The sequence below is a fragment of the Plectropomus leopardus genome, chromosome 15 (genome assembly GCF_026936395.1).
Source record: "Plectropomus leopardus strain MGB_pleo_1.0 chromosome 15, ASM2693639v1, whole genome shotgun sequence".
Taxonomy (NCBI): domain Eukaryota; kingdom Metazoa; phylum Chordata; class Actinopteri; order Perciformes; family Serranidae; genus Plectropomus; species Plectropomus leopardus.
This window is the reverse complement of record NC_142190.1, coordinates 25,816,072-25,841,374: the sequence shown is the minus strand read 5'-3', so window position 1 is coordinate 25,841,374 and position 25,303 is coordinate 25,816,072. Positions and strand designations below refer to the sequence as shown.

At 39.8% G+C, this 25,303-nt stretch overlaps 1 protein-coding gene across 1 annotated transcript; it reads left to right on the top strand.

Moving 5' to 3' along the window:
- Nucleotides 1-3,911: 3,911 nt before the first annotated feature.
- Nucleotides 3,912-21,660, top strand: LOC121952980 (insulin receptor substrate 1-B). Its single transcript, XM_042499874.2, has 3 exons — nucleotides 3,912-4,626; nucleotides 7,395-10,523; nucleotides 14,192-21,660. The coding sequence occupies exons 1-3, from the start codon at nucleotides 4,278-4,280 to the stop codon at nucleotides 14,197-14,199; spliced, it is 3,486 nt and encodes a 1,161-aa protein (XP_042355808.2). The 5' UTR covers nucleotides 3,912-4,277; the 3' UTR covers nucleotides 14,200-21,660.
- The last annotated feature ends 3,643 nt before the right edge of the window (nucleotides 21,661-25,303 follow it).

The window sequence follows — 25,303 nt, the reverse complement described above, 5'->3', positions numbered from 1 at the left end:
AAACCAACCTCAAAGAGACTCAAAACAACCAAAAAGGATACTGAATTACCTCAAACTGACTTCAAAGAAACAAGAGGCAAAAAAGAGGCACAGCAATCACAAAGGAACACAAAATGATCAAAAAAGACACACACAAAAAAATACTACAGAGAACCAAAATAACTACAAAAAGGGAAATAACCACAAAAAATGAACTCAAACACAAAATTATGAAAAAGTAGCAGAACAACCACAGACATAAAACAACCTTAAAGGACTCAAAATGACAACAGTATCAAACAAAATAGCCAAAAAGAGAGAAAAAAATACCCCAAAGAGACAGTAGAACTACAAAGAGGCACAAAATTGCCTAAAAAAGAAACAAGATCACCAAAATGGGGAAAAAAATATCACAAAGAGACACAAAACCACAAAAAAGAGCAAAACATTTACAAAAAGACATAAAACCACAAATAATGTTGTTGTTAAAAAGTGTCAAGCGCCCAGAACTCTATGTCTTGCTCCTATGTAAGAGATGTGGTGGGGCCTTTTGCCTGTGTGTGCCCAGGGACCTGTTGTCTCATGATCCGCCCATATGTGTTGAGGCTATTTTCCCCAATGGTGCCCTGAAAGTGCATTAAGTTAGGATTCAAAAGAAGTACACAAATAAATCATAAGTTCAATAGAGTCCCTTAAATCACACTTTAAATTGCAGATACTCCATTTATATCTTGATATGTTCCAAGTTAGTGGATTTTATCTGTCAAAAGTGATCCATACCTTTAAATTATAACAAGCTTTGAGTTTCCAAACAGCCGTGTTGTGAATGGGCAAAGGATTTAGAAACAAGGGGTGACATTTAAAGTATCAGCAACATTAAAACGCCACTCAGTTATAAAGAGGAGACAGTAACTCAAAGCAAGTCTTACCTCGCCATTTCACCGTAAATCACCAAGCAAGTTCCAGTGATGCTAACAAGCTTTGGAGCACTGTTACTCTGTTTTATTCTGTAGTGGAACAATCCAATGAGAGCATGAGGCTGCCTTTACATAATGCAACTTCTGTGCAATACGCTGCACACTGTAAACAGACCCTCAAAGTGTTTTTTTCACAGTTTCATCCTGAATACTGCAAATGATGATAAATCCGATTCATGTTTACGGAGTGGATTTTCTGTTGTAGCAAAACCTCTATGAAGCTGAGGTTACGTCACACTGTGTATCCTCATTAGGCGGTTTACATAGATTTTTGATCAAAAATGTAATTTCACACAAGTTTGATAATTAAGTAATACAGAAACATCAGATTTTTCTTCTGTGACAGATTCTATTTGCATTCTGTGGTCATGAGATCTTAAAATCTTTCAATGCAACTCTAATTACAATACATGATTTTAAATTGTGCCTTTGTAAAATGATTAACTTGTTATTTTCCAAATCATACAGATCAAGTCTGCACTGCTAGAAGGAATATAGCCTATAAAAGTGATATCCTTGCCCCGATGACAATGTCTGCTCAAAAGCAATTCTTATATCTGCCACTTACAGGGGTTGCTATGAGGACAATTTGATCGGTTTGACAGGTTGCTATGCCAAACCTTTTTTGGCACTTTGGTGATGCAAGCACACCGCTGGGATTTAACCACAGATTGTATCATTGACAGTATGAGAACCTTTCCTTCTAAACTGCTATGTTTTGTAGCTTTTTGTTACTTAGGGTTAAATAAGGTTATATATTATATATTTCCTGCCACTGTAATATTAGATGTATCTCTCTACTGGGGTCCCCTTTGTCTCCTGCAATGATACTCATCTAATGGCCCAAATCTGGCCACAGATAGCATGATGGGTGGCCCTATCAAGCATTTTCTTATTTGCAATAAAAAGTAAAGTAATATAGAGTAGGAATTGTTTTTGTATTTTTAATATACATAAGTTACCAGAGTGCATAAAATAGCATTAAAAAGTGCCAGTGCATATGCATCCTTCAACAAAGGTCCTAGCTAAGCCCCTAATTTCCTGAAATGCTTAAAATGTCCTAAAATCCTTGAAATGTCTTAAAATCCTAGAAATGTCCTAAAATCCTAACATGTGTGGGGCTGCTGGGACTGGCCCCTGGCCTCTTGTCATTTTACAAAAGTGGCCTCCAGGCAAAGTTAGTTGAGTATCCCTGGTTTATTGTATAGGCTGTTTGTCTTCTGCAAAATATGCTGCATGACATTCAACGGCACAAAATCAAAAATCTCCCAGGCCTTCAGCTGCATAGGCCCTGACCTCTCCAACACTTCTGCAGCTGTTTTCCTCCTCAGTCAGTGGACTCAATAAATACTGAATTAAACCACATGCTGATGACCGAAATCTTTCCCCGCTGAACACCGTGTACCTCTGCACCCCATCAGTCCTGAAGCCCCCCCTGGCATTTGACTGGCACCGGCTTGGAGTTGCCAGTCTAGCAAAAACTGAGTGAAGCCAGCCGGAGAGAGCCAGGCGAGACCGGAAACAAGGCAGATTGGCTTTCACAATAAAAGCGTATTGGAGGGTGGTCACAACAAAACACATTAATGCTCAAGTGATTTATTGAATGAAACCTTGTAAATCTGTGGTCGATAAGAAGCCACAATTAGGACTATTAAATTAGGTTTTCACTGAGTGAGCAATTCATGCAAGTGAAGGGCTTAACTGTGCTGTTCTTACAACAAATGAGAAACCAACGAAATGCTGCAGAGTGTGTGTGACATGTTTCAGAACTTAAGTGTGTCCTTTATAGAGAGTCAATTGTAGCAAACTTATTATTATGACTGGGTTATCTTTTTTTGAGCACTGTCCACTAGGAAAGTGACATAAATTATGCTTTTACTACAGTGTTGCTAACCTTTAGAGAAACTCAATTTAGACAGGGATGTAGTAATAATGATAAATAATCAAGAAAACAATAATATAGGATAATAAAGAGAAAAAAAATCTATGCTATGACAGGCATCCATGCACTGCGACCCAAACATCATTAGCAAAATTTAATCATAATTATAAATAAACTTAACAAATAGTCAAACAAAGTCACAGTTTGTGCACTTTTCCTTCCTAAAATGGCCATGATATCCACAGTTTTTGATTCAAAGTGCTCTTAAATGATCGATTTAATAGGTGATCGTGGGTCCGATTTGAGGTGAGACACAGAAACAACTTTCCACCGTTAGGGACAGTTTGTTATTTATGAGGGGGAAGGGTAGGTGCAAAACAGGGGTGGCATGTCAAATTTTAAATACCCCCTGGATCCCAAATCCCACTGGGGTGTTTTCTTTTAAAATCGCCCAAATCTAATCATCTATAAAAGCCAGAAAAACTGAATTTATCATTGAATTTTCAAATTCACAGTGGCTCTTCCAAATCTTGTTAAAGGAGAATTTTGCATAAGAAATCAGCTGTTTGTTTAGGCGATAAAGCTGACTCTAAGTGCTGTTTGCTCATTGCACTGTCTCCAATACTATCTGCAAGTGACACTAATATAAAAAATATATATATAATTACTTAAAGTGGAGGGAGGGTCATGCATTTTTCCCCAGCCTTGAGGCGCAAGGAAAAATATTTTAGGGTCAAGATTAAAAAAAAACAAACAAAAAAAAAACTACATCACACCCCAGCCATTCCCCTCTGATAAATAGTGTCCAGTCCCTAGATGAGGTAGTTTTAAATTTCTCCTCTCATGTCCAACTTCAGGAGTCACTGGACAAACCTCACAAAACTGCTATACTTTGCCTGAGCCTGTGTGGTGTTTGTCTTGCTCGCCATGTTGACCCCTGTCATTGATCAGTAACTGATGACAAACTACAGGAATAGAAGATAAGCAGACAGATGGCAGGCCCTTTAATTCAATAATGGTTTTATTTTGAAAACCATCACCGGAAGTTGTGTTTTTATCCCATCCAGCTTGATAGTGGTGGGGATCTACAGACTGTGGGCAACCTCAGACAGGTGGAGGAGATGTCCTTAAGCAGCTGAACTGCACCGTGGTCGGAGCTGATCGGGCAGCGCTGGGCTGGGCTGCAGGACGAGCCGCGGCGGACGCTGCTGTGCTCGGTGCGCGGATCCTCCTGCAGCTGCTGGATTCACAGTATGAGACCAGATCCAAAACATGCTTTGGCTGATTTTCCCATCCTGAGCCGTCGCACACATGCTGGACGCTTAAATGTGGACGCGGGGAGGACGAGGGATGTAGTTGCAATGGATTAATGAGGAGTACGCATGGATTTTTCCCCCTGAGATTATTGTCTTGTAATATTTCGCCCCCCTGTCTTGGCCATGGAGAACCAAGCAGCCGAGCCGCAGAACTATGAAGATGTGCAGAAAAGCGGCTATCTCCGCAAGCATAAATCAATGCACCGGCGGTTCTTCGTGCTGAGGGCGGCCTCGGAGCATGGTCCTGCTCGACTTGAGTATTACGAGAACGAGAAGAAATTCCGCAGTAAATCACCTGTGCCCAAAAAAGTCCTGAACCTGGAGACTTGCTTCAACATCAACAAGCGGGCAGATTCCAAGAACAAGCACATGATAGTCCTTTATACCCGCAGCGAGAGCTTTGCCATCGCTGCAGACAGCGAGGAGGTCCAAAACGAGTGGTACCAGGCAATGCTGGACCTCCAGTGCAACTGTAAGATATGAAAAGTGTGATGTGATTTCTCCTGTCTGTTTCTGCATCAGGCCTATCCTGCCCTAGGCTGTTTGTTCTCCATACACTATTTGGCTCGGCCATTCCTGATTGTTCATTGCATATCACTGGCTCCGATTGTTTTTATATTTTTGCTGCAGCTCTAGCTTAGTGAATTCATTAGAATAAATGAGTCCAAGTTGCGCTATTTGGACGGTGTGTTTTTAAGCAAGAGGCAGGTGGATCCGAGTGAACACGCTATGGGCGGCATGTGCTGTGTTTGTGCTGCACAATCTCAATAAGCGTTAATACAGTGATAACCTGCATCGTTTTTCTGTCAGCAAAATATAATCTGATGCATTTAATATCATATTCGTGCAATGATATGTAGATGATCGCTTGTAGTGACTAAAAGCAGCCCGTTTTTATACGACGGTGTATTTTTGCATGGCGCAGTGGGCATATAGCAACCATCCAAGGGATGCATCATATAGTAGTAGCCTATCGTGGTGCACTCCGCTGGAGCCTGTGTTTTTGTTTTTCTGCACAGCTCTGACTGCCGCTCGCCTAACCTACATTTGTGTTACACGGTGCTGCTGGTAGGGAGGAGATGGCATCGTCAGTGCGCTCTCACTGGAAAATGTGTTTCTGTTGGTTATCCTCGTGTTTACGTTGTTATCCTTATGCTGGAGCCGAGCACCACCACCACCCACCCTCCCTGTTATCCTTTGCATTTGAGACTGATGGGCTTGCCCGGTTTTAATTTTGTCATGATGTGGAACCCTGAATAGAGAACAGACCCCCATTTTGTAGAGATTATGTCTCAGGGACAGCCAGAATACAGCATTGCTCCTTATTTAATTAGAATTTGACTATTTGCCTCTTTAAGCCTTTGAAACTGAGCAAAGTGGCTTGAATTCAAAAACATGGGAAGAAGGTGATGAGCAACTTAACAAGAAATGGCCCCAAAATTAGAAAGAAATTGGTAAAAATGTTTACAAAAAATCACCTGAAAATAATAATACAAAAAAGAGGAAGTAAATTACAGTACCTTTTTTTCTGTAACTAATTTTAATGATATCATTTAAAAAATAATACATGCAGTTTTTTGGACATTTCCCCTTTATTTGATATCTAAAATCTCACCATAGCTTTATTTTATTTTACTTTTATTATAATTTAGGTTATTTCCCTGTCACCGTTTACATCTTTTGCAAATTGCAGGACATTTTTTGCAGAGTTACTCATTATTTTTCCCCCATGTTTACAAAATAAATCAAATCAATTTTTCTCAGTTTTCTAAGGTTTAAATGCTAGTGATAGCTGTCTGAACGCAGCACAGGAAAACTGATGTCAGTCCAGGTTTTAAAGGGTTAATTTGCATATTGAGAAGGAGATTGAAATACATTAAAATATCTGGTTAATCAAGTGGTGATCATTATTTTTCTTGAGGATAGGAGAACACTAGTGATTAGTTGTTCAGTGAAGAAAACAGACTTGCTTGGCAAGACAAAAACAAGCAGGATTATACTGCTGCATGCATGGGGGCGTTGTAGTCGTAGTGGGGGGACAAGTGGGACTGATTACCTTTTTGTTTGCAAAAAAAAAAAAATGTTAAAAATATGAATAACAACAAGAAAAAAGACAATAATACCATCCAAAATTACCCTAGTTTACATGTGTGAATAGGAGTCGGAAGAAGTATAAATCTATTTAATCCTACCCCTATATATAGTTAAATTGTTGTCAAAAAAATAACGATCATGTAACAATATTGTGCTGTATCCTCACTCTAATATGCAATGTTTTTGTGGGTCCATGACTTCATGACTTACTTTTTCCTCCATGGCAGTTTGTCACTCACTGGGTGGACAAGGGTGTTAAGTTTCACTTTAAATGTGCCTGATGTTCTGCTGTGCCATCTCTGCCCCACGTGCGCTCCTAATCAACAGTCCAGCTCCAAAAATCTTTTTTGTGGCAGTGGATAATGTAGTTGTGGCGGCCTGCTACAAATAGATGAATGTATGGGAAACCCTGCTTTGCAATTTTTTATTTCTAAGTAAAAAGTGTCAACACTAAATTAAAATTGGCTGAATAAATTGGTTGAAAGACCAAACTTTGTATTAAAAAAAGTTATGGAAGCTCTCTGTGGCGCAAAATTCTTCAGTCCACCCCTGCACTCGGATTTGTCTCTAAATGCAGTTAGAGCCGAATGAGTGATTACTTATGCTGCTGGTGCACAACATACACTGTCGTGCCCCCTCCCGCAAACAGAAATTGGGGATCCAAAATTGGAAAGAAAGAAAGGTAAGGGAAAGAAAGCAAACTTAAAAAAAAATCCAAAAACTATAAAAGAGAGACATGGATCAAAATAGGAGGAGCAGGGATCCCACTGAGACTGTGTGTGCAGTGGGCCCAGAATTTGCTGCTACGCCCCTGTCGGTAATTTGTCATGTGATGTGCAATGAACTGAGCTATGATGCACTATTGCTCAATGGAGCATGCTGCTTTTCAGTAGATGTTACCACAAAAGACTTAAATAATTAATTAATTAGCTGCAGCACTGTTGCTTGGCAGACACAGTAGAGATTCTTGCATGTTTAGTAATGATAGATATTATTTATTAATGTCATCTGCACTGGTTTGTCATTTTTTGGCTGTGATCAATATTTCAACAGGTCATCCGCTTTTTGAAAATGTAGGTGTATTAATAATATTTCTCTAGTGATTAAGTGCCTTAACTGTTCATCTATTCTTCATTGTTTTTCCAGGTAAGACTCCTGAGGACTATGGCAGTAGTGGAGAGTGTAGCTCTCCGTCTCCTATTCCAACCTTCAAGGAAGTATGGCAGGTCAAGGTTTGGCCTAAAGGTCTCGGACACGCCAGGAACCTAGTGGGCATCTACCGGCTGTGCCTAACTGACAAGACTGTCAACTTTGTCAAACTCAACTCTGACGTGGCAGCTGTGGTGTTGCAGCTGATGAATGTTCGCAGGTGTGGCCATTCAGAGAATTTTTTCTTCATCGAGGTGGGTCGCTCGGCGATTACCGGCCCCGGAGAGTTCTGGATGCAGGTGGATGACTCCGTGGTGGCTCAGAACATGCATGAGACCCTGCTGGAGGCCATGAAGGCCCTGAGTGAGGAGTTCCGTCAGCGCAGCAAATCTCAGTCTGTGGGTACATCATGTGGAGGCGGCACCGCTTCGAACCCAATCAGCGTCCCAAGCCGTCGGCATCATCCGAATCTGCCGCCGAGTCAGGTGGGGTTCTCCAGACGAGCCCGCACGGAGACGCCTGGAACAGGTGGCAGCAGCACAAGCACTTCACCCACGTCACGCCACGGGTTCCCAAGGGCACGGACCGCCAGCATCGGGGCTAGGTCGGAGGAGGGCGGGGCAAGTGCCAAAGGGACATGGGCCAGCTCCAGCCCGAGTCTTAACGGTTCCTGCTCGACTACGCCAACGCTGAGACCCAAGCCCACCAGGGCCCCAACTCCTGCTAAGATTACCCTCAGCCTTGCACGTTACACACCTAACCCTGCTCCTTCTCCTGCGCCGAGTTTATCCTCCAGCTCTGGTCATGGCTCTGAGTGCGGCCTAGTGGGGGCAGCAGTGGGAGGCATGACGATCTGCTCCTACCCTCGTGTTTCTCAGAGAGTTTCTGTTTCAGGTTCGCCGAGCGACTATGGCTCCTCAGACGAATACGGCTCCAGTCCTGGGGAGCACTCTCTGCTTGTACCTGGACATCACGTACACGGAGAAGGCTCCTCGAGCTATATAGTGATGGGACAGCGGGAGGGTCTCCTTGGTTCCCATCATCGCTCAAAAGGCCGACGTATTTTGCGGCGCTCCTCCAGTCGAGAATCTGAGGCAGAACGCAGGCTACTGAGTAAGAGGGCTTCTCTGCCTTTGGCAGCCCATGAACGCCTGACCCCACACAGAAAAGATGAAGATGACGAAGATGATGAAGAATATGCCATCATGTCGCAGAGTGCAAACAGAGACAGAGCTGATTTGCACCACGGCTCAGGGGGTCTGGCTGTTGGTGGTGGGCAGCTTGATGCAGGGAAAAATCGTAAGAGGGCTGACAAAAGCAGGCAGGAAGTGGAAGGTGGAGCAGCTGTGGATAGTGGCTATATGTCCATGTTGCCTGGAGTGACGTCTCCCCCAGTTTCACTCTCTCTCTCGATAGGTATGTCTGACACCAGTGCTAAACCTGGGGCAGATGATGAGTATATGGCCATGACCCCCAACAACAGCGTGTCTCCCCCTCAACACATGCGCCAGCCCAGCACAGAGGGCTACATGGTCATGTCTCCCAACAGCAGCAGCGCCACAGACCTACACGGACTGGGCATGTGGGATAGCAGGGCCAGCATGGAGAGCCGGGCTGCCAGTGACTACATGAACATCTCACCTGTGTGCAGCCGCTCCGCCTGCAGCACACCGCCTTCCCACCCCGAACAGCACCAACTGCAACCAAAAATGTTCAATTCCTACTTCTCTCTGCCGAGAGCCTATCAGCATACGCTCTACACTCGCTTCGAGGAAGATTTGAACAAAGGGGAAGGAAAAAAGGACAGCAGTGGGCTTGATGGTGCTGGAAGGGGAGGGGGAGTGGGATACAGCAAGAGAAACAAAATTGCAGCGGGCTCTGCAGGAGGCTGTCAGCTTTCCATGTCTTCCTCTTCCTTTTCCTCCAGCTCAGCAAGCAGCGAGAGCCTGGAAGACAAGTCCGTATCGGCAGGGAGAGGGTTAAGTTTATTAAGAACTGGAGGAGAGTATAAGTTTGCGGGCACAAAAGATGGGCGTCATCATCAAAAACGTGGATCAAGTAGTAAGAGTCCGAAGCAACAAAGGAGGGGTCGTCCCCTCAGTGTGTCTTCGGACATTACGAAAGCGAACACGCTGCCCAGGGTGAAGGAGAATCTGCTGCCGTCAGTGTCTCAAAACGTCGGTGAGTATGTCAGTATTGTGTTCAAGGAGGACGATGGCGGAGGACGACGTTTGAGGTCTGAACGCGGACAACCTGTGATCCACGGAACCCTCCGGCCTGTGAATCAACCGCTTCTCTGCCATGATAATCCTGCTAACCTTCCCCGCAGCTTCTCCGCTCCGTTGTCCACCTCCGCAGAATACGTCAGCATGGATTTAGGGAAGTCCTCAATGCCCCTGACTCCTGTTAGATCCACGTTCAGCACCCCACAGGGCCCACCAGCTGTTGCCCCCAAAACCCGACATGAACACAGCACATCCTCCCCTTTGGCAGCAGAGGGCAACGCTGGGTACAGAACGAAAGTAAAGGTGGCGGCAATGCCAACAGACGCTTCTGCTCCCTTTATGGACAGCAAAGGTTCAGATCCCAGCATTTCAGCACGACCTGCCATCCACTCTGGTCAGCCGTTATCCATGGAGCAGGAGACAGGCTTGGGCTTTTCCCCGGTTAAGTCCTTCAAGTCTCCTGAGCGGAGCAGCAGATCGGTACGGGGAGACCTGCAGGGACGGCCGAGCCACCGTTCAGAGACATTTAACTCACCTCCGTCCCTACCGCGCCACACATCCTCTTCTACCTCCATCTTCCCGGAGGGCAGCCAGGCAGCGAGCCATCGGCATGGTTTGGATTGCTCGCTGTGGGAAAACAGGCAGGCAGCGAGTTTATCCGCCACACCTCCACCACAAGCCTCCACCTCATCTGCTGAACAAGGCCTTAACTATATCGACCTTGACCTGGCTGTTAAGGAGAGCCCTCAAGCCGGAGTGGAGCGCACCTCCGCCGCCTACAATATCGGAGGAAGTGCGATGGGCAGCAGCACCGGCTCCACCCTCAACACTTACGCCAGTATTGATTTCTATAAATCAGAAGAACTGAGAGCACACCAGAACAGTAGAAAGGATGGTCAAGGTAAGTGCTACCTAGACTGCAAACACACCTCATCTTAATAATATATATTTTTTAACCCTTTTAAACCTGGATACACATCAGTTTTTAATTGTGCTGCATTCAGATGCCTTAACCCTTTCAAACCAGAGCAAAATGGTTTGATTTATTTGAAATAAAAAACATGAGAAAAAAGGCAGAGACCAACTTGGTAGGAGTTTTCCCATGATATTAAAGAAAATCAGCACAAAATTAGTAAACACAAAAAGGGTGTGGTGGGGAAAAAAATATAGACTCAAAATAATTATAATTTTTAGCAAACTTTTTGGCCACCTGTTTTGGTAAGTTTCTTGTAAAAAGTGCTTAATTTAGAAGTTAATCGATCAACAGAAAATTTATCTGATAAAACTTTTTTTTTTTTTTTAAATTACTGATTCTAACTTTCCATTAGCAAAATTTGCTGCTTTTCTTAGTCCTTTATGATGATAAACAGAATGTGTTTGAGTTATTGGCTGTTGTTCCAATTAAACAAGCTGTCTTTTTTAAAAATATTTTAATATTTATTTAATTGATTTATTAATAATAATTAATTATTGAAAATATTGCTTGAAGTTGTTGTTCTTGTTCTATACTGTTCCCTGCGGAAAGCAATTGTTAAAATGTGCTTTGGCAATACTGTTTCACCTTTGTCATGCCAATAAAGCCTCCCTGAACTGGATTTAATTAAATTGAAAAAGAAAAAATGTGATGGGCATTTTATAAATAGAAACATCGAAAAAAGTTAAATGTTAGTTGCAGCCCTAACTGTTTATTTTTTATTTTATTTTTTAAATTTATTTTGAAAACAGATTTTGAAAATAGGTGAAAGGGGAAAAAAAAGTCATAATTTGTGGCAATGTTTGTCTGGCTGGATGTGAGCGTTTTATGTGATATGCATAATCCACAGACAGCACTCCTCCCCTTTTATCCTTTCCTGATGTGTACCTTTGCTTCGAGCTGGAGGGCAGCACTGTGTTTCCAGGCCGTGGGATGTCTGTAGAGTCTCTTATTATCACAAGTGGGTGTTCAGAGAGCAAAGCCAATTGATTTGTCTGCTGGTAATGAGCCATTTCACATAAACGGAGGTAGAGGGGAGAGAACACGGGCCAGGTGTTTATGTTTATGTGTGGGGGTGTTATAGGCTGCAGGATTTCACATGGCTGCTCTCAGGTTTCCCTCACGCTGCACACTTGGCGATTATTTAATGGTTAAAGTACATTTTTAATGGATGAATGCTTAGCGATGCATTGCTTTTACATATGAGGAAATAAAAGCTGCAGGAGGCAGTGTGTTAGCATGTGCAGGTAAATATAAATACTAATCAGAGGACTAAATGGAACAAACAACTTGTGCAGCGTATTTATTCGGAGCAGCCACGGCATTTGCATGATTGATTTATCCAATGCTATCCAGTCTCTATGTGTGCATGTATAATCATAATAATTGCCTAATTATTTAGATTGCAAAGAGTTTATTTATGCATTTAACATGCATACCAAGGAAAAGAAGGCCCTGTTAATATTCTGTAAATGACTTTTTCATGTAATTTTTCACACTGCGATTAATGATTGGATGTGCCTCCCCTTCCATAAGCTGCAAACAGTGAGTTTTCATTAACAGCCGCCATATTCTAATAATGGAACTAAATATATGACGCCGGTATGTGCGGAGGGTGCTGGCTGTTCTGCTGCATATGAAAACCCCAAATAAACAGGCTTTGCTACACTGATATAATTTTGCAAATATCATATTACCCCACCTGTTTTAATTACATTTGAATTAGACATCTCAAATAAAAATGTTTATTAATATACCAGAATTAGATTAAGATGTGTGTTTGTGCCCCATGTTTTAATTTAATTACTTCATTGTCACATGTGCATTACGAGCAGAGTGTTTGTACTCTGCTGACGCAGTTTATTTTCTGAGCAAGATGCGGAGTCTGTTTCAGTGATGTAACTTATATCCTCCGGGCTCTCGGATGTTTGGAAAAAGTTAATTATCTTTATTTGATCCACTTACAGTAATATGAGTGCTTATTAGTAACCAACACTGCAGCTAACACATGTTCTCTAACACTGATGAGTGCCATACACTACAAATATGAACCACTGTGCCTGCATTTTTTTTAGTCTTTAAAACAGTATGCAGTTGTAATACTAACGTGACTTTTGTGTCCCTGTCAGAAATAAAAAATCAATTAAAAAATATAGATTTTTGTCAAACTTACCTGACATGAAAATGGGAAAAAAATTAAATCATAGCTCAATTATTCTTCTTACTCTATAAAAATATATATTATATATAATAGGTAGTATATTTTATTTGTATTAGAGCTAGATTTTGGATATTTAGTATTAAATGTAATATTTATCTAATATTAATTTCAAGTACAAATGACACATTAATGAAATTGTGAAAGTCTCTTTTACTTGTGTTAAACAAAAACCTTATTTCAGGCATCTAACAAAAACCCATTCAAATTACCCATTGACTTCCAGATGAGGGAACATGGAGTGCAAAATGATGACCCATTTCTGGGTTTTAGGTCTCATTCCTCGTGCACATTTCAAACAGCTCATATTTCCTTTGAATGTACAAATGACAAGAAAAACAACATATTATATTATGTGTTTTGTGTAATTAATGCTAAAGTTAGATTAGATATCTAGCCCTTTTTTTAATGTGACAAAATGTAATTTCCACAACAGTTATTTCCATCACTGTGTTTATTGTGATGAAAAGTTACATGGTAACAGATATATTAATGCCAGTGTTACATGAGTGAAAATATTGTAAAATTGCATTTATCTAAATTCATATTTCTAAAGTTTTCAGACCAAAATGGGCCACAATTGAAGCATGACCCAGTAATGGATATCTGCACTGAAAAACACAGAATTCAATTACAGTGACACACAATGCAGAGTATTTCGCCCCTACAGCTGACCTTTTTTACACAGCAGTGTAAACACTAACACAGTGCTGAGGTTTGACTCTGAAAGTGGTTGGAGCAAGTGGTTGGACTGATGAAGCAACTCAAACCCACAGGTTGATTTATCAGCACTTATGGCTGAGCTTCTCTTAAAGTACAAACTACTATTTAATTATGTCATTTTATAGACACAGTCTTCTCTCCTGTAGACTTTGACAGAGACAGAAAAAAAAATCATTTGATTCCAAGCTGATAACCATAAGCCCAGATGTTTACTTGCTGCCTCTGACTTTTATTTTGCTGACATGATCAGAAACGAGAGGAATGTTTGTCGAGGTGGCTCATTAGATAGAAGAAACAGTTAGAAATCCCTGGAACTGATAAGTCTGGCGCAAAGACACATAATATTGACATCTGCAACAGTGTGCGTGAGACTCCAAAGAGAAAATCCCTTTTGAAAGATATCACGCGCCATGTGATATTTACCCAAGCAGCCAGCAGGAGCTCAAAAGCAATATGCTTCAGAGAATATATATATAATCTAGTCTAAATTGCCTTACCTTCTCCAGCACCTTCAGTGTGGAGACTTAAATTAGATTTGCTCTGAATTATTATGTGAACTGTAATAATAGATTAAACACAAATGAATGTAACCAGTTGAAAAAAAAAGTTTTGTGTGATTTCTAAATCCTTCTGCTTTTTGTTCTTTTTCTTCCAGATTGTTGATCTCCATCTTGGATGCGAGCGTGACGCCGGTGTGACAGCTCCACACTCAGTCTGTGAGAGGACAGCCTGTTGCCACAACAGAACTGTACACTGGAGTCTGAACACTGAAAACCCTGGAAAACCCATCCCCATCCCGTCGGCTGTTTTCTGTCAACCAAACGTGTGCCAAACACTCACACACACACACACACACAAACACACACTTGCAGGGTAAAGAAAAAGGTTTTGCTTTTTCCTTGTTTTGAACAAAAAAAAGACATTTGATCATCATTTAACTGAAAGAAAATTTGATATATAATTGTGTGAGAGTTCTCAGGCGAACATTTTGACAAAAACAAAAAAGTCCATCTGTGCATCTTAATATAAAACACAATGTGACTGATGCATGAGCCAATTTATTAAACTGTCGGAAATCAAAGCTCAAAGTGGCAGCTGACTCAGTCTCAGCTGTTTATGGGTCCCAAACTTCAATCCTCAAGGTTTATGTTTCCATTTATCATCCTCTGTCATTTTAAGTTAAATGATCATCAGATGTGTTTTTTATTCAAAATAAGAAGGAAATACAGCCTGGCAGAGGTTTCATACACTCATACACGCTGTCACTGTACACATATTTAATTTATTATATGCAGTTGCTCAACAAATTGTTTATGCTTATTGACCACTTTTCTTGTGCTACACACAGACTTCAAAATGTTTAATTTCTGAGGTATAATTAAGTACAGTTTATGGAGTTAGAAAAATGAAATTTAGATATATATTTATGTTTTCTGTCAGTTTTTCACACAAGAAGAAAACAGTTGTGTGAAAATCCCACACATCTTATGCAACCTTTATGAAATCCACAGAAGTGTAATATATGATTGCGATTTCATTTTCACGTTGCAGTCAACATCACATTGTTGCACTTGTGCTCAGAGTTGATCTTTATTTTGCAGCTGAGCGATTAGAAAAATGGCTTTCTTTTTGTCCTTTCAAAATTGTCAAATTGTTACTCTGTGTTTTTCCACACAGAACTGAACGTTATCCGTAAAGCTTTAGCTGTGCACTCACTGGGTACATGTTTATACAGCCCCAGCTTTCATTATGCACAAACCAAACATGTCCTGTCACATCCTGTAGCTGATTCTCAATTGGGGCCAGAATGAAAGTCCAGTCAGTGCATCAGAGTGGTTTGATGGGAAAGTGATCACCTGTCAGCCCAGCATGCAAACAAAGTCCTTTTTAAAAATTATTTCTTCACCATGTTGTAGTTTTGAATTAAGCAAAAATGTTGTTTTTTTTAATCCCAGAATACTAGAAACAGTATTTACACATTAAACCTTAAGTAACTGCAGATAACAAAAAACAACAACATTGGAATCACATATGCTGTATTTGTGTCACAACATGACAGCAGTTTAGGGAAATTGTGGATTGTACCGATATCCTGTTGAAAAAATGCAGGTGCATAGATAAACAACAGTGCATTTATTCAGTGATCACAGTACACAGCATTGCAGAAAAATGGCCAAATTAACATAACATTCTTCCGCTGTGCATGCAAACAGCTTAATCAAATTGGCTTCAAACATGCAGTAGAGACAATAATTAGATTGTATGTATGTAAATGTCTTGAAAGACCTGATGACAGACTTGTTAGTGAGAGAAGCTGAGTAGTTTTGAAATGACTGGGATGAGAAAAAAAATAAAAGACGCTCCCCTGCCCACCCTTGCAGAAGAGAAAGAAAAAATAAATACTAACTAAAAATCAATTAAAATGAAAAAAAAAAACAACAAAAAACATATATATATATATGTATATATAAAACCCTCCTCCTTCTCTGGCCCCCTTTAACCCCAAACCCCAGGAAGTGGGCCTGGCTTGAAGCCAGTTTTACATAGTAGCCAAATGTGGTATTACAAAGTCCAAATTTTTTATGGTAAACTTACATTGTGATAGAGACCTCTTTAAATCAGTGGATACACTTTTTGCGCATCATAACCCTGCAAAATTACTTGTTTACAACTGGGATATGATACATTCTGTCCAATCCAATTTTATTTATAAAGCACATTTCAATCCGATAGCATTTCAAAGTCAAGAAGGGCCACATGATTTGATCATTTTAACCCAAACTGTTAGCAGAGGGCTAAACTGGAATGTAGCTGCTCAGCTGGCTGAGGTTAGCCACTTGGCCGTGTAAGTCAGCTGCATGGCTGCCATAAGTTAGCAGCTTGGCCACTGTAAGATAGCCATTGTGCCATTGTAAGTTAGTCACTTGGCCATTGTAAATTGGTCACTCAGCCGCCAGAAGTTAGACGCTTGGCTGTTGTAAGATAGTTGCTCGGCAGCTGTAAGTTAGCCGTTTGGCAGCAGTAAATTAGCTGCTCAGCTGCTGTAAATTAGCTGCTTGGCCACCTTAAGTTAGCTTTGTGGCTGCTGTAAGTTAGCTGTTCGGCCACCGTGAGCTAGCTGTACGTTAGCTGCTCAGTCGTCATAAGTTAACCCACTCAGCAGCTTTAAGTTAGCTGTTTGGCTGCTGTCAATTAGCCATTCAGCGGTCAAATGCTTGTCACTCGGCCACCATAAGTTAGCCTCTCAGCTTCCATAAGTTAGTTGTTTGGAAGCAGTACGTAAGCTGCTCAGCTGCTGTGAATTAGCTGCTCAGCTGCCATAAGTTAGCTACCCCACTGCTGTAATTCAGTCACTTGGCCGCTGTAAATTCACCACTCGGCCGTTGTAAGTTTCTAGTTTGCTTACTCTTTGGTCCCAATCATTTGGAAAATCCAGGTTATTTCATACTACACACATCAAGTTTTTTTTGCTAAATGCGGTGCAAGGTCCCTTCTTCAACACCTGTCCTCCACGCCCAACCCACCAAATAATTTTTGTACAGCCCTCATAGAAAGCCATACATATTTGTTAATAGGATTATAGGATACAAATGAGACTGAAATACAAATGATTATATTTATGAAAACTGTATAAATGACAGTATAAAACTATTTAGCACTTATAGTTCATTATGACCTAATAAGACCTCGCGTTAATGCATTCTGAAATGTTGTGTAGCACAAAAAAGTGAACAAAGTCAAAGTGCAAATACTTTTTTTGGCAACTGAGCTTTTCTATTCTAACTGTATATTATACTATAGTATATACTACAGTATACAAGTAGAACGACAGAAACTATAGTACATACTGTAGTCTGTTTTCTTCATTTGCATAACAGTTAACACAATTATAATATAAAGTGACACATTACAATGGTATATAAAATATACAGTATACATATAATGATTAATACTATATAGCCTAGATATCTATATACTCTTTTATAAAGTGCCTCATTTTTGATTGTAGCTGTTTTTACACAGGTAATCTGAAAATGGGTGGTGAAAATGGAAAAAACTAAGTGTTGTTTCTCTCCTGAGTCTAAATTGAGAATTTGCTGAACTTTACAGACGACAGACCAGACACTTATATTATTGCTATCAGTCAGCCATAATCAAATTGCCTTACTGTGTTTTATCAGAAACATGAAAAAAAAAAACTCATTTTATTTTTTTGCAGTGCCTAACACTTCAGCCACAATGTAAGCACTCCCTCGCTCTTTTGTTTGGCTTCGTCAAGCTGAGGTTTGGCCAAAAAAGACGCAAAAAAAGAGACCATCTCTTTCTTTCAGTAGTTTCACACCCTGGGACACATCCACTTCAGGCCCTACTGTCCTTTTTTTTGTTTACTGTTGTCCACTACCCACCAGCCTCTTGTTCAGTGTAAAAGCTGACAGCCCTAGTGGACACTGTGCAGCAAGTAACTTGCAGAAAAATCAAATTAACATCTACTTCTTGTACATGAGGATTCTACATTGTATAGATTGTTATGTCAAATTGTATTTTTAATGACTTTCCCTGTTTTTACAAGAAGAAATGAATACAGTTGACACTGTCTTGTATATAAAGTTGTCCCCTGATAAAACAAGCTCTTACTCAGTATTAGAAGGAAAAATAAATTTTATGCTACTTCCCTGCATTGTATTTTGAACCCTAAAACAATCATGAAAGGATCTGAACTTCTCAGAGCAGCCTGTTGTGATCTGGACTATAACAGCATTTACATGCTTGTGTGTTGCTCTTATTTATTTGGATGTGGATTATCTGGACGTGGATTCAGTTCCCAGAGGGTGTGAATAGTACTACTTTTCTCTCTTTGTCTCTCAAACGCAGGACTTGGTTGGAAACTATGAGATAGTGCCATTCCTGCACACGCTCATCTCATGTATTTCATTCATGACATTCTGCTGCTGTCGAACCAATCGCCAAAAAAGTCTGACAACAATTCAAAAAGTCTACCTTGAAGAGAATTTGCAAAGAGTAGACATGCAAAATCAGTGATAAAGCTGATTCTTGTGGACAGCCACTGGGCCAAAAAATAAGTTGTTACAATTTAAATGGAGTCAAACTTTTTTTAAAAGCAGTGCTTTTCTTAAGGTAGTGTGACTTATAGTTTATGACTGGTTGCGTACTGTATCCAGAGCCGCTGCTGGAAAGTTTGGCCACGTTGTGACATTAGTGACATTGAATCAGGGCGTGTAAGTATACTAAAAATTGTCCGCTGGGTATGGTATTGCCATTCCAGACAAATAGCAGTGACCAAACTCTTGCAATGTAGGGCTCTGGCTGTGTGTATACAGGGTAAAAATGAAGAAGGCTTTCTTGATGTATTTTTGATGCTGGTAGCTTTTCCCACATTTAGATTGAGTTTTTATTTCCCTAAACAAATAATTTTGACCCTATGGCAGATATTAAATGCATAAAGGGATGATTCAGATTTTTTTAAGTGGGGTTGTATGGGGTATTTATCCATAGTCAGTGTATTACATATAGTAGATGTCTGTTGCCACGCCTCCAGTTTGGAGAATCAGGCTGGAGTCTGACACAGAAGCTTAACAATGTACTACTGTGGATGGAGCAGCAACCAAATGTATTTTAGATACCTAAAAAATCAATGTCACTTTAACTGTTATACTGAAAGTATTTAGCCATTTAAAACCAGGTTCAACATCAGTTATCTTGTTCTGCCTTCAAACACCTTTCACAAGCTGTTTAACCCTTTGAAACCTGAGCAAATTGGTGTGATTTATTCCAGAAATGTCGGGGAACAGACAACAGCCAACTTGGCAGGAAATGTTGCATAAATTGCAAAGAAATAAAACAAAAAAAATAGTTTTTTTAAAAGGGGTTAAAAGTAGTAGAAAAATAAACAAAAAAACTATAGAAGAATGTCTAAAAAAATAATAATTATACAATTCTTTGTTTGAAATCATGTTACAGACAGAAAATTATACATAGAAATTTTTTAAATTTTCTTTACTTTCACTTTTTTGAGGGGTTATTTTCTTCTTTTTTAAAATTAATTTATTTTTCTCTTATTTGCAAGTAATTTTCTTGTAACCAGTTACTAATTTCTTGCTATTTTTGGGGAATTGGTTTTATGTTGCTCACTGCCCACTTTCCATGTTTTTGAAAGAAATCAAACTACTTTTCTCAGGTTTCAAAGGGTCAAATTACTTAACTTTTCTGTCAGACAGCCCATTCAGAGGGGAAAGTCCTTCACAGCCTCAGGTCTCCATTTATGCTCTCCACCAAACCCCAGTGACAAAAACAGCAGTTTTAGCTCGCTGAATACAGAAGCTGCTGATCTACCGCTGCCTTAGTCAGTTAGTTTGTGTTACTGTATGACTGAATCCGAACTAACCATTTTAAATGTCAAAGTCACACAGTAACACAAACAAAAAAACTGTTCTGAGGCAATGGTAGAGCAGCAGCTCCTGTGTTTAGCGTTGTTAAATCACTGTTTTTCTCAATGGAGTCTGGCTTTGACGCAAGCAATGTTACGGCTTCATTTTCAAGTAGGAAATCATTGACATTAAGGTAAAGAGGTGAAAATATTCTACATAGAGCGAACACTTGAACTGATATTGTTTTGTTTTTTTTAATTGGGACTTTTTTTTTTAAAATGGCATACAAACATTTTGTTGCTGACCCCTCCGCACTAGTATATTGTTTGGCTTTTGTGTCACACTCCTGCCTGCTTCTCCAAACTGTGGGCGTGCCAACTGACATCTACTGTTTATAATATACTGACTGTGGATAAGCCCCTCATACAACCCCACCTCTAAAAAATCTGAGCTATCTTTAACTGCACTTGCACGCTGACACACTGAAATACAAATCAAAGGTGTTTTCATCCTGGAGGTGAAAAGGTTTTGATATTTACTCTGACCCAGCCCTCAACTCACATCTGAGAGGACACTCAAGTGCCTGGCCGTGGTGTCTGGTCAGTAATCAGATTTTTTGAGTTACCTCAGTGCATAGATAGAAATTCAAACCAGCTCCTGGAAGTCTTCCACACATTCAGTTGGAGATGTGCGCGACACCTGGTCTGCATTTCCTTTGCAGAGGAAGTGTTTCTTGTGCCAAAGTTTTATGTGTACGGTGATCTCCGCGCACTTGAGACGTGTGACACCAAGTTTAATTTGGGGTTTTTACAAATTTGTCAGGCACTTATCAGTCACTGTTTTTAATCCTATGTAGTTGAAGTATACTGATTGAGCACAGCCCACTACTGCCAACAGTTTGTGCTCAACACTGAAAACTTTATTGCCAAACTCTTGTACAACAAATCCATACAACTAAATGGACTAGTTCCACTTTTATAACTTGTGTTACTCTTTTGTTGAAGTGATCTTTTATAATCTCTTTGTTATTTCTTCAGTGTAACTCTTCTAATTGGGGATTAGCGAGATTCTCTGACTGTACCTCATAATCTCAAATTCGGGCAGACGCAACAGTTGGTACTAAAGCCCCTCGGAGAGTCTGAGAAGGGTTCAGGATAGGAGGGACGTGTGGTTAAAAGCTGTGGATTTGGGTAAATATCATTTAAAGTATTGTGCATTCGAAACTTCTTTACCAGCGTGAGGTGCTCTGCAGTGTTTCCATACTCATGACATATGGCAGTTGTACGGAAATGCTTCTCATCTACAAATCATCAGAATTCTGCCAAGTGTTTTAGTTTAATGAAACACAGAGACGTGTGTCGTCTCTCGAGAATATTTTGTGACAATGTGTTGAAAACGAGGCACATAAGTTGCTTATAAGACTCTAACTGTGGGAAATGATACTGTATGTACAATCAGGATAGCGATTATAATTACAATGGAAAGAGCATTGTATGTATTTTAAAGCTATTGATACTTTGATAATGATGTAAAATGCAAAAAGACTGAACAGGAACTATAGGTATGTAAAGTATACTGTGTATAGAGGAGTTTGCTCCAGGGGAGGGATGGGCATGGGGTTCATTCTGTTCATGGCGAAATTGTTTAAAACAGAATATTGATGATTCTTGTCTGTGATGTAGACAACGTCAATGTTTGTTTTTGTTTTGTTTTTTTTGATAAAAGGCAAAGTGATATGAAAATGGGAAATTGTATCTTTTATTGACTGCATGCCCATTGGCCTTAAAAGTTGATACCGATGAGATGTTTAAACATGTAGTCAAGCGAGTCTAGAACAGCGACACTCGCTAACTTGCTTTGCACAGGGACCACTTTTACAAAATAACAGGTGTCAACCTCTCAGCATTTGCTGTTGTCACTGATCTTTGCCCAGAGGGAAATCCAGCTGCAGCAGCCCCAAACAGGTCAGGTGTGCGCTTGGATGTTTCTAGAGGCTTTTTCCCCACAGATTGCGATATAGAGCTGCTGTAAGTCCCTTCTTTACACCGTCTTTGCATTTTAACACAGAACCAAACATGGCAGCATCATTCTGCCCCAGTGAGTGAGTTTAGACAGCATGCCGGCATTGCAGAAACAAAAGAGGTGTGACAGGTGTGACATTTAGCTATTCCCTTTGGCCAAATGTTTCAGAGTATCTTTGGCCAAAAGGGGAACTTATAAGAACTCTATTTTTTTTCCCACCACAACATACTTTTTAAACAAGGCAAAATAACTACTTTTTAAATGTAGCTTTGCACATTTTTATTTATTTATGGAACTGTTGTGTGATTTTATGAGTATCGTGGGTGTGAATGCGTTTTTTTTTTGTTATGTTGTGTGAGCCCCTAACTGATGGAAATTTTATGTAATGTGATGGACAAATAAGTTTTCTGAATCTTGAATCTTGAAAGAGGTGTGACGGGCGTGACTCTTAACAGCGTCAGATTCTAGTGTGACACATAGCGTACACATCGCCAGTGCTTTCTAAACAATACCAATTTCAAAACATATCATTAAGAATCATTTAGCCTCTCTGTCATATGGTGGCTGATTTTGTCCCCTGCTCAGAGGGCAATGAGCTTCCAGATCTAATTGATTTCCCAATTTACAGATGTTTACAGACGCTGTTCTTCTTTTTTTAAGTTAGCTGCTCTTTAAATCTCCTGGTACATTGCAAACATAACATGCTGTCAAAAGTTGTCTTGTCCATGGTCCCGTCGTGACAGCTGTCCCTTTTATAGAGACACCATTTCAGCGCTGTGAATACCTCCCCTGCCGACTCAAAACCGAGACAACTCTGTCCTTCCATACCACGATTGTACCTTTTTTACAGAACGGCGAGGCAGCATAATGGCGTGATATTCCAGATTTGAACAGGCAGTGTGAAAGGGGCTTAGGATTTGAGGTCATTGGGGGTTTAGCGTCGATCTCTCTCAGGGGGTCAAGGGGGATCCTTCCTGGCACTTTTTAGGGTTTTCAGAAACACTATTTTTGATGTTTTTTAAATTTGCTCTGGCACTTTATTTACATTCAAAGTATAAAAAATTGCCAACGTGAATCAATTCATTACATTTTGATTTAGTTGTACATGTGCGGGTACACCCTTGTCCTAGAATGAACAATTTAATTCATTATAAAAGTGTCCACTCTGATCATAGATTTCACTTTGTCCACAGTTATCTCCTCAACTGTAGTTGACAACTATAGAAGTCTGGTCTTAATCAAAGCTAACAACACAAATTGTTTCAGATGGAAGCCCCTTAAGTTAAATCTTATCAAATGGGGTGTGTGACCTGTGCATCAGTTTAGGGGCCCTTGACGTCCTTATGATACATCCATGCCCTTGACACAGGAAAAGTTGAGAACCACAGAATTAGGAAAGGGCAGGCCACTTGGCACTCTATCTTTGGCCACATTTGGCCCAAAGGCCGTAAGTTGAGCATCACTGGTCTAGACTGTTGTAAGCCATCGCTGGTCTGAGTCTTTAAGGATAAGCCAGTGGACAGGTCGCACATGTATTTAATCCCAGGCTATTTTATTTAAACAGATGGTATTTTAGCAGCACTCAAGTTCAGAGCTGAAAAACAACAATGTGACTTTGTGGGTGTTTCGTTGGCTGAAAAGTATATTTTTATATTGAATTAACAACAAAACAAACAGGTTGAAAAAAAAAGAACCTGATGAAAATACTTCTCCCTGTTTTCCTACAAACACAGAAACAAAAGAATAATTAATTTGGGATTTTCTTCGAACCTACTTAATACCAAAAAAAAAAAAGTGTTTAATAAAGTAGATTACATTCAAGCACATGTGGGAATTAATAAAGCAAAAAAAAATGAAGTGTGGAAAAGCTATAAAACCTGACCAAATAACTTTTTTAACCTTCTTATGCTGACTCATATACAATAAGAAGAAGAAGAAGAAGAAGTTGATTGAAATCCAGTTTTCATTATGGCCACATGAGTTGTTGATATCAATAATGTGGGAGAGTGAAACAACCAGCAGAGTTAAAAAGACTGGAACTGATGAGCTGTCTGACCTTTGTTATAGCCACATCGTTCACATTGCACAAGTTTAGCTGTTTGTTTTTGAAATTCTCTGTTCGACAGTTCTCTCTCTGAAGATTAGGACATTTTCAAACCGGTTTAATGTTAAAATCTGAAGTAAAAAGGAAAAAGCCAAGTATATAAGTATTTCCAAGTATGACAAGTCAAAATGTCAGTGCAGCAAAGAAGGTTGATTACTGCCTGTACTTTTGAATAACCTGCTCCATGATTTTCTACCTGATTATTCCTGATAGTACACCAATAGCATCCATATTGGAATAACACCAAAAACTCATGGTTAAATCAGATGTATAGATTTTTAGTTTGGTTGAGAAAACATGATACCCACAGAAGTCTGAACCTTTAATGTAACATTACATAAAACTGCAAGTGACACAGTGTCCAACTGAAAAGCACTGAGCTTTTAATAAATGTTTTCCGTAAGTACAATGATTCGTTTGACCGGTATTTATTATAAAAAGAAATTATATTAGCTAAACTATTCAACTATATGATGATCACACATTTTTAGGCTATTTAATAAAAATGTTTAAGACCTGTTGCAGCTTGACAGGAGAAATGAAAAGTTGAAAAACAGAAATGGAATATACTATAAGCAGAAAATACTAGGATATATATATATATATATATATATATGTTATATGTGTATAACTTGTGGAGTTTTTGTGTAATATTAAACAGAAGTTGGTGTAAATGTTTAGCCTTGTTCTAAAAGACAAAGCTGCATCACATCTGTACACTGACCTTCAGTCAGTGTTTATGAGTTGGAATGGACTGATGTGAAAGAAGTGACCAAAACAAAATTAGCGTTGTCATGTCAGACTGCTGGAAGAACACAGACCAACAATTGTCTAAATGTGTTACTTTAATGATAGAAAATATTTTAAACTTTTTAAACTGCATGTGAATTTGCAGCACACTGATAATAGAAAATCACGCTAACCCAAATTGCCTTTTGCATGCATGTACCAAAAACTGGGTTGTTAAAAATTGTTGTGAACAGGTATTTTGAAAAGCAGGCAACATTCACACAATTTTAAAAACAACATTCCAACATGGCTGACCAATAAGTGTCCTTGTTTGCAAAAATAGAACTCCGGAATGGTGAGAATTTGGAAACACAAAACAACCAGCAGGTGGCGGTGTATGACCTTCTGATGGCTTTATTTTGAAAAACAAAAAAGAATGTGAACCGGAAGCTTTTACGTTCTCACTTGATATCATAGATCGTAAATTGAGATCGTCACTCGGTGGCAATATCGCTGTACATCACTG